The following is a 9909-nucleotide window of genomic DNA, read 5'->3' as shown; positions in this document are numbered from 1 at the left end:
CGTGTGGCTCGGGTGCGGTTCACACGGCGGGTGCAGAGCTCAGGCCCAAATCAAACTCCACACGGTTCACCACCTAATGGTCCGGGGACAGGGGGATTGGAGGAAAGGGCGGTCTCCACAGGGCACCAGAGACCCCTCCCGCTGAGTGTGGGCAGGTCTGGGCACCAGAGCGAAGCCCAAGGAAGCGGCCCAGGCATAGCAAACTCCAGGGCCTCTCGTATCTGCAAAGGCTCCCCTCGCGAGGTGGGTCGGCGGGGCCACAGAATGGAAAGCTCTGAATGGAAAGCGGCCGTTGCTTTAATTCCTGCCAGGGTCTGACACAACAGGGCCCACCCACCCCAATCACTGCCCGCTCCATCGACATGATCGTTTACAAAAATAAATATGAAAAAAGCAACATTTTAGTGACCGTGGAATTAATCCGACCGTAATTAAATGTGTTTAAACATCTGGCAGAGCTCCTGAATTGCACCAAAGGATTTGGAAGCACTTGGTCTGGTCTCGGGGGAACATGGAAGGAGGGCAGGGCCCAGCCCCCGCAGGGTCCAGCTGGAGCCGAAGGCCGGCCTCCACCCCCTCACATTTCTGAGTCCGCGTACATCCCGTTAATCAAGTAGTCCACCTGCGTGTAGTCCTTCTTCTTGTAGTTCTCGTAGGCCTGCAGCGCAAACAGGACCAAGACCGCGAAGAGAAAGGCCACCCCAAGCAGGAGCATGGCCAGCAGTGCCCCTCTGTTCACCGGGGACAGGGGCAGGGCCCTGGTGGTGACCGCCAGGTACTGGCCCTGGGTGCTGAGCTGGCACGAGTCCGTGGTTGGCACCTGAGGGTCCCCTGAGCTCCCGGGGGTTGGGCCGGTAGAAGCAGGGCCACCTGTGGCCTCAGGCCACACCTGCTCGGGTGTGGAGGGCGTGGCAGGCCCCGTGGCCCCCCGTGGAGATGACACAGGGCTTGGCGGTGTTGTGGGGGACGTGGCCTCCACCCCAGGTGTGGGGCTGGCCTGTGGCACAGGAGCTAGCACTGTGCTGGCCGCTGGCCCCTCAGCTGTCGCCGCCGTGGTGGACACGGCAGCCACGGAGGGGGTGGGCTCTGGGGTTGTGTTCTCGAGGGGCGGGGTGGGCCTACTTGCCGTGTCTGCCACGGGTCGGGCGGTCGACGGCTGGGTGGTGGGACCTTGTGTGAATGTGTTAAGTGCGTGGGGACTCGTGGGGAGCGTGGGGCGGGCTGTGGAGTGGCGGGGGGTGTGCTCGGCGGGGCCCTGTGAGCCCCGGGCGCTGCTGGCATTTGCTGTGGTGGCGGCAGCAGTCTGCGTGCTGGTGGCCAGCGTCGTCTTAGGTGCTGCTGTTGGCAACGTACCATCGCTGGGTGCCTGGGTGGGGGGTGTGCTGAGAGCGGCCGTGGACGCCGGGGTTGGCTGTGTGGACGTCGGCGTGGGCACCCTGGAGTCCGTGAGGTTGGCGGGACCCACAGTAGCTGCCGAGGTGCCCCCGTCGGTCCCGGGTGTCCTCCCTGCCGTGACTGCAGGGGAGCTGTGGGCGGCTCCCAAAGTCTCTCTGGCCAACGTGACAGGAGAGGGTGTCGTCGCGCCCTCCGAGGTTCTGTTAAAGATGCTGTGAGTCGTTTCCCTGGATGTGCTTTTTGTGACTAAATCAGCCTGCGTCTGGTTGGAGACGAAGGTCCCTTAATGTCAGAAAGGCGAGAAAAAGGCACAGTCAGGGGGCTGGCTGGGGCTTCGCTGGCCTGTCTCCTGGGCCCGGAGAGACGAGGGCGGGTGTGCACAGCTTCCCGTCTCCTCGCCGCCACACCTGGCCTGCAGCCCACCGCAGGGGCAGCTGGCACTTTGGTTTTAAAACTGCTCTGCCCTCTCTGAACCCCAAGCCCGTGGAAGGCTTAAGAGCTTCCCTCTTTGATCCAATCCCCAAAACAGCAGACAGGGTGAGCCTCACATCACAGGTGTGACTCCTCATTAAACCCTCAAACCCCGTGTGGCTTACAGAGCAGATAACCCGCCGCCCAGGATTCCCACCAGAGACCTCTCGGCTTCATGGAGGCTCTGCAGCGGGATGCCTGGGGGCGGGGGCGGGGGGGGGGGGAGCGGGATGCCTGATGGGGGGGGCGGGGAGGGGGAGGCCCTGTCAGAGCGGCAGCCACCAAGTGTCTGAGGTCTGAATGGACAAACTCCCAGCAAAGGCCAGGCTTCTGGAAGTAAGGAGGCTTTGCAGGGTCCAGCCAGAGACCCTCTCAGGGCTCCGAGGCCCGGCCCATTGGGGGCTCCCTACCCTCGCTGGGCCTGGAGAAGCTCCGCCTGACAGTCCTTCCCAGCCTGGCTCCTGTGGAGCTCAGGGGCTCGCAGACACCCCTCGGGCTGAGGGTGTGCTGGGGCCCCTGGGGCCTGTCCAGCAATCCCCCCCGCTTTCTCACTCACCTGGATCCCGGGGCGCCACTCGGCTCTCAGAGAAGGATAAGGAGGAAATGCAAGCGAGCACCAGGGCTGTCCACATCTTGTGGGTGAGCCGGGAGCAAGGCTGGGCAGTCCCCGGGGCTCCCAGCCGCCGCTCAGGCTGCTAACGATGCCGGCTACGTGGCCGAGGGATCTGTGATCAAGAGACAAGGCGTCGGGTCAGTCACGCACAGCCTGGCCTGGGCACAGCACTGCGCCGTGTGCAGGGCTCTGGCCTGGACTGGCGTGCCAACGAGCCAAGTGCCTCGACCAGGCTGGCACCCAGAAGAGCGCGCCGCGTCTCAGCCATGGTGATTAGCGATCTGACCAGCGTCTGTGTTTGATGGTTTAAAGCACTTCCTGACCCGGTTCCTCTATGAGTCTCAACCCCACAAGTGCCCACCACCCACCCCCGAGTTCAGAGTTTGAAGGAGCAGCGGGGCAAGGGCGAGGCCTCCTGATCACCAAGATGGGCCAAGTCTTCCTCCGCAACGTCTCCTGTGGCCGCAGGACACAGCCCAGGCCCATGGCACCTCTGTGCAGCCCGGAAGGCGGACCAGGCCCTTCACATGGAGACGCCACTCAGCCAGCCACCATCCAGCCACCGTCCAATACCCCAGTGCCCGCTCCTGTGCCAGGCAGCGCACAGGACAAGAAGGTGGAAGCCACACAGCTCCCTCCAGGAAGCCTGCCGTCCACGGGAGACACAGAAAAGAGGTCCCTGCGGGCTGGCGCGGACATGGAGCGGAGGCGTGACTCCAGCAGGAAGCCTGGCAGGTCTTGAAGGGTAAGTTGAAGGCGGGTCCTCTGGGAGACTGGGTGAGGGTGGGGAGCACAGGGTGCTGCAGGGGCCCAGAGGAGGCACTGAACTCAGGCAGGTGGGTGGGTGGGAGTGGGTGTCAGAGAAGGTTTGCTGAGAAAGTGGCACCTGAGCCATGGCCTAGAAGATGGATGGGCTCTGCCTGCTGGGAGGCAAGTGGGAGAAAGCAGCAGGTGACAGCAGCAGGGTGTGGCCCAGGGACAGTGTGGTGAGACCTGCGATTAGACTGGACAGGTAGGTTGTCCTCCAGGTGAGGGGCAGGCAGGCAGGGACAAGGCCCCAGGAGGCTGTGAATTGGTGAGGGAGCGCCACTGTCGAGATGGAGGGCAGGCTGAGAGGACTGGTCGCAGGAGCCCAGCGTAAATCCCATTAATTAAATAGTCCACCTGTGGGTGACAGCCGGACGGCAGAAACTTCCGGAAATGCCACCATGGCCAAGCCTCACCAGGATGAGGACTGGGGCGCACGGGGGTGTTGCCACACTCACCCTGGGTCCCTCTCAAGTGTCACAGGCTGGGACTCCTTGCTGCGGGGGTGCCACGGGGAGCTGAGGGGCCAGCTGACCTCAAGTGTCCCATCACCTCAGCCCTGCCCAACGGCCAGAGTCCCACATGGTCCTCCCCAGACAGCAGCCTGGCCACACTGGGTCATGCCTGGTCCCTGACTCACCGCTCGATTCGGGCAGAGGGCAGGCCCGTGGGACTCTAAGGGCAGGCAGGCAGCAAGAGTGGGGCTCCCCAGCGTCCCTCCAAAGTCAACCCTGCCCAAAGCCACCTGAGGCCTTCGGTCTCCCCAGGGGCTGTCACCGTGCGGGTCCCGGGTTCCACGGAGCATCGCGGGAGGGAGCCGAGGGCACGGAATGAACGTCCTGACCGGCTCCTCGCCCAGCACGGCCCTGCAGCCAGGCCGCTCCTGGTGACCCGCACAGGCTCTGTCTCCTCCCGCCCCCATCAGCCCGAAGCGTCACAAGTGAATCCGCTGCCCTGACCCACTTGCCCCCACCCCCACCCCACAGCTGCCCAAAAGACCCTGGCAACCCACAAAGTTGACCCTGCCTCCACGGCTCAAACCCCCACCTCCCTAGATAACCCCAAAGCTCCTTAACAGGGCCCAGGCGGCCTCCGAAGTCTGGCCCCACTGGCCTCTCCACGACCCTCGCCCCTGTCCCGGCACGTGGAATACCTGTCGCTCCCAGTGCAGAGCCTGGCTTAGCCAGCAGCCCACAGACAGCCCGTGCAGCAGAAAGGGGTGTTTCTGGGGCAGCCACACGGTGGCTTTCTGCCTCCTGGGATGGATGGGGACGGTTGTAAGGTGGCCCCATGACTGCAAACCCCATCTGAGCACAAACTCTTCCGGAAGCCGGCACATCCCCTGGTGCTTCTGACCCCTCCCCACGAGTCACGGACTTTATCTCACTTCATCCTGCACTTTCCCTCCAAAATCGTCTGCAAGGGCTCCTGAGCTCACAGGTTTGGAAGGTTGCTCAGCCCTACGAACCACAGATTTGCATCCGCCTTCTAGAGAGCAAGGGCGTTCTTTGTTTTGACAGACAAGTGGGGGTGGGGAGGGGAGAGAAGAAACAGACACTGTCATGAGAGAGAAGAATTGGAGTGAAGGTCCCAGGCACGAAGAACTCGCCCCTCCACCCCCCATCTGCTGAGGCCACGCAGCTGGGCTCCTGGTAAATGAGTGCATTTAAGTGGCTCTCTCCAGCCAGTCACATCTGGGCACGCGTGGCCCTGCGCCTGAGCCTGGAGCTGGGTCCCCTGGGGTGGGATGACGTGTCAGGGCTTCCTGAATGCACCCCAGGCCCCAGGCCCTCCGATGTCCCCTCGCTACAAGTCTCTAGAGCAGAGTTGGCAAACATTTCCTGTAAAGAGCTAGACGGCAAACATTTTAGGCTTTTGTGGGCCACGCAGTCCTGGAGGGTATGTACATGATGGGTGTGGCTGTGTCCCACTAAAACTTTGTTTGCAAAGACAGGTGGCAGGCAGGCCTGGTTTACAACCCCTGCTCGAGCAGTGAACTTCGGGATTCTTAGACGCAGGGAGCGCCTGATTCGATGTGCCGAGCGGATTTCCTCCTCCCCGCCTCCCCCTGGGACAGACATGGACCATTTCCCTCCTGTCCTGGGACAGGTCTCCTCCCAGAGCCCCTTCTGCCAAGAGGCACCTCCTTTACCCCGGCATCAGCGAGGTGCTGTGCACGGGAGCTCCCACCGTGTTATGGTATGGCGACACGAGCCGAGAAGCTTTTGCGGTGACTGGCTGGCATTTGTGTTACAGAAACAGATGAAGGCCACAGTGACCACACGGTCCCCACCTGTCCCCACCTTTGGACCACCCTCCCGGAGGACCTCAGAAGGCAGAACCTCTGCCGTGAAGAGCCACAGTCCGGGCCCCTCCTGGATATTGGGAGGCTCGGCCCTCAGGGCTTGGCTGTCTTTCCTTCCCCTTGAGGCTCCCTGAGCTTGCAGGGTCCCCTCCGAGCTCACTGTGCCGTCACCAAGCAGGTGACCCCGGCCCTCAGACACTCACCACAGGCAGGCGCTCAGGGCGCGCTCCCGGGCTCGGCACGGTGTGCTTGCCAGGCGAGGTGTGGCTCTGCAGGAGGTGAGCGCAGCTGCGAGGACCGCTCTGGGCCGCGGCATGCTTCGTGGGACATGCGGGACACGGGCAGATGCTCCGCTCTGGTAACTGTCGCATCTGGGGTTTGAAACAGAGTGGACACTTCTTAGGGAAAGCAGGAGGAAAACGGCCCGTGAGGAGGGGGGCAGCGTTCAGTAGATCATGGCTGGGAAAATGAGACTATGATCAAAACTTTCCCTGGCACGGCTTCCGGGCAGCACTTCGCGGCCCGGATTCCTCCTCAGGAAGCAATAGGACAGGTGTGCAGAGTGGAGAGCGACATGGATGTGCATCACGGTGCTATTTATAATAGTAAACAATCGGAATGGTGCCCGAGCTGGTTTGACTCACTGGATAGAGCGTCGGCCTGCGGACTCAAGGGTCCTGGGTTCGATTCTAGTCAAGAGCATGTACCTTGGTTGCAGGCACATCCCCAGTAGGGGGTGTGCAGGAGGCAGCTGATCGATGCTTCTCTCTCATCGATGTTTCTAACTCTCTATCCCTCTCCCTTCCTCTCTGTAAAAAATCAATAAAATATATTTTAAAAAATCGGAACGGTTACGTAAAATAGGGTCCCATCCATATATAAAATACTACGGCAGCTGTTAAAAAATACACAAATGTCTATTTACTGGCATGGGAAGATGCCCAGCGTGGAATGTGAAGTGAAATGAGCAGGTCACACACAGGGCACACACCACGATCCTGTTTTGTTTAAACACGTGAGCATGCAGTCACACTCGTGTGTACACAGCTGCTTGCATATCCATTCACACACAGCTGCACATATATGCGCACTGCCACATGTATACATATGCAGTCACACCCATGCATGTGTACAAACAATCACACACACAATTACACAAGGCGAGTGCACACGGAGCATTTCTACCCGGCTGTATCAGGAAACTCCACAAGATTCTCAGTTAACTTCTGCCGGATGCCATCACGGCCTGTTCCCTCCCAGGCAGTGGGACTGCGGATCGCTCCCACGGAACCGGGAATTGGCTGCTGGGCCGTGACTTCATCTCTCTGGTATGGTCCTGCCTCCACTTTCCAACAGCCTACTCGAAATGTCAGGATTAATTTGTGGGGACCGGTGCTAATCTGGGAAGTTGACTCACAACAGACAAACCATTCACAAGATTTAAAATAACAGTTTCCCCTGCAAAGGCTTCAGTGAACCTTAAAAGAGGGTCAGGCCAGTTATTCTCATCATTATCTGGAGACCAGACAGACCAAGATCTCAGACTACGCTAGATGGAGAGTAAAGAGACCCTGGACAAGAGGGAAATAGCAAGAAAGAATGAAGTTAGTGTTAAGTGGGAGGGAGACCAGGGCAGATGGAAAGACGGGGGGTTAGGCTGGTGCTAGGAGTTCCCCCTTTTCAGGGGTCAGCTCCCACAAGTTCTGCAGAGAAGAGGCAGTACCCCCACGAGCCAGGCACCACTCCATCAAAAAGGCAGCCCCATGCCTGGCTGGCCTGGCTCAGTGGTTGAGCATCGACCTATGAACCAGGAGGTCACAGCTGGATTCCCCGTCAGGGCGCATGCCTGGGTTGCAGACTTGATCCCTAGTAGGGGACGTGCAGGAGGCAGCCGATCAAGGATTTTCTCTCATCACTGATGTTTCTCTTTCTCCCTTCCTCTTGAAAATCAATAAAAAGAGGTATTTTTTTAGAAAAGGGAGCCCCAGACAGCTCTTGGTGTCGCCTTCCTGATCCTGTTCTGGCCTCTCAACACCTCAACACCTCCTGTGTCTGATTACTTGTGTTCCCAGCCTTGGCTTGGTTTTAAACTCTTTTATGAATCTGTTTATTACATGCAGGGTGCTGCGTGCAAGTTACATGAAACCAGACTGCTTCCAATGCCTGATTCCTTTTTCTGGCTTACACAGGTTCCTAAGACCCAACACGGGAATCCTCAGGCTTGGCAAGGGACTACACACCTGTTCCCCACGTTCCATGGCTCTGGTGATACTTATGTATCAGCAGCATCATGACCCCAGTCCCCACTCCAAGCTGGAGAAACCATACGTACCAAGGAGTGGGGACTGTGAGAGCAAGTACAGGGCAGACCGGCGGCACCTATCCTGACACGCCACCTGGCTGAACTTTGATAGCAGAACCCAAGGGACACAGGCGTGTGGTTTTGTGTATGTAGACGTTGTCCTGTGGTCCAAAGGGTGTGCCCCTGTGGCGAACGGGGGCCTGGAGCAGTGGACATTGTCTTAATTACATTGATTGCTTCCGGGTTTCTGCAAGTTTTGGTATCACAGTTAAATGCTGATTGACAGCCTAGGTTTTTGTTCGCAATGTGCCTGTGTGGCAAGTTTGGCATATAAGCAGAAAAACCGGTATTTTAGGTACTTTCCTCGCCGATTTATTGAAATTTTAGAGATGCTTCCTTTGGGGAGAAAACAAAACATTATAGGCAGAATTGTTAAGTGCCACATATATGTTTTATGGCAAACTCTGTGGATGCTGACTCCTCGTGTTAGCCTAACAGTTAAATGCACACACTGTTAAGCAGCCACCCAGACGCACATGGAGGAGGTAGGTAAGTAGATGGAAAAGTACAACCCCTCCCTGGTGGAAAGGGCCTGCGGAGGTCTGCGTCACCGAAAGGGCCAACACTCCCTGGGCCCATCCTTGCCCTTGGAGGACATTTCAGCGCCCCGCCTACACGGGAGTGTCCCAACGTTCCCATCTGCTGCTCCCAAACCGGAACAGCCTGGTCCTCTTCTCTGGTTTGCGATCCCCTGGCTCCTGCCTCTCGGGCCCCCATCCAGGCTCCTCCTTTGGAGTCTTAGCCCCCCAACCGACTCCTTCTGTTTCTTCCTCTCCCCCTCTTCCGTGCCAGTGTGGCGGAAAAGGGACCACGTACTGACACTGACAAGCTGCGGGGAGGCCAGCACGGCAGGCCCTGCAAACTCAGAAACGGAAAGTAACCACCCAGGATGGTCTGAACATAAGAACCCCTAACGAGAAGCGGTGATGGCGGTGGAATATCCTGGGCCCGTAGCTTCCTTGACCCATTACTTTAAGTGAGCCTGTCTCCTCTTTTGACATCCAAGATAACACACCTACAGAATGTCAGAGTAATTTCCTTTTCCAGACAACTCAGGGCACACCCACCAACCAGAACACAGAACCCCCTCACTGTCATCTTGTTCCCCAAATACTGTCTATGCAAATGGTAATTCGCCATCCTGTGCCCACCAGTGTAAAAGCATGTGTGTGTCTGTCCGGGTCACTTTGCATTCGATCCCAGAGGTTTCCCCCACTTTGCTTTCTCCTGCCCCCTTAATCTGTCACCAATGAATTCCACGTTACCCTCAAGTCTCCTCCTTTAAGCTGCAAACTGCCCTTCTCCAGAGCATTTTCTCAACTCGGGGAGATTTTGCTTCCCGGCAATGGTCATCAGTTTGGCTCAAATAAACTCATAAAAATTCTTTATAGGTTTGGACATTTCTTAGTGGACACCTCCAATCCTCAGCACTTTGCACTCTGTGCCCCCGTTCACGTTTTCTCTTCTCCCCCTGCTCTGCCTCTCGTGCCCCATTCATTCTCCGGCCCCCCACCTCCCTCTCCCAGCCCCAAGCCCGTCCCGGCAGCCGTGGCCACAGCATCCCGATGGCAGCGCAGGCCCCTTACCCGGGCGCGGCAGGCCTGCAGCGGCCGGGCGGCCCTCGGACGGCGTGAGGCGCCCGCGGTCCGGCGTGGGGACGTGGCCGGCAGTAGAGCAGAACCACCCGGAGCCAGAGCGCTAGGGCGGCCGCCCGGGCCCGCCCCGCCCCGCCCGGCCCCAGGAAGTGACGTCACTGGAAGGCGTGTCCGAGGTGGGGCGGGGCAGCCTCTGCAGGCGCAGGGATCCGCTAGGTGGTGACTGGCGCCGCCGAATGCGAGTCGAGAAAGGGGCGTGGTTTCTACAGGCCCCGCCCACTAAGGCGGTCCAGCTATGTCTCCCACGGGCCGGAAGTCGCTGTTCCAGACTGGTCTTTGGCGGAAGTGGTCCTTGCGGTTC

The 9909-nt window shown here is 59.1% G+C and overlaps 1 protein-coding gene across 1 annotated transcript; it reads right to left on the bottom strand.

Annotated features, from left to right (window-relative positions):
* Positions 1-275: 275 nt before the first annotated feature.
* Positions 276-9699, bottom strand: C9H11orf24 (chromosome 9 C11orf24 homolog). Its single transcript, XM_059709851.1, has 4 exons — positions 9540-9699; positions 5795-5962; positions 2423-2591; positions 276-1677 (listed from the first exon to the last, which is right to left on the bottom strand). Exons 3-4 carry the CDS (start codon positions 2496-2498, stop codon positions 578-580), a joined length of 1176 nt encoding a protein of 391 aa, XP_059565834.1. The 5' UTR covers positions 2499-2591; positions 5795-5962; positions 9540-9699; the 3' UTR covers positions 276-577.
* Between the last annotated feature and the right edge of the window lie 210 nt (positions 9700-9909).

Source organism: Myotis daubentonii, chromosome 9 (assembly GCF_963259705.1).
Source record: "Myotis daubentonii chromosome 9, mMyoDau2.1, whole genome shotgun sequence".
In the NCBI taxonomy this organism is placed as follows: Eukaryota; Metazoa; Chordata; class Mammalia; order Chiroptera; family Vespertilionidae; genus Myotis; species Myotis daubentonii.
This window is presented reverse-complemented; position numbering and strand designations above follow the sequence as displayed.

Bases quoted from the DNA above. Each gene is read 5' to 3' on its own strand.
- C9H11orf24 (XM_059709851.1), bottom strand. From the start codon at position 2,498: ATGTGGACAGCCCTGGTGCTCGCTTGCATTTCCTCCTTATCCTTCTCT. The intron at 1,678-2,422 runs GTGAGTGAGAAA...TCTGACATTAAG, and splicing joins AGTGGCGCCCCGGGATCCAG to GGACCTTCGTCTCCAACCAG.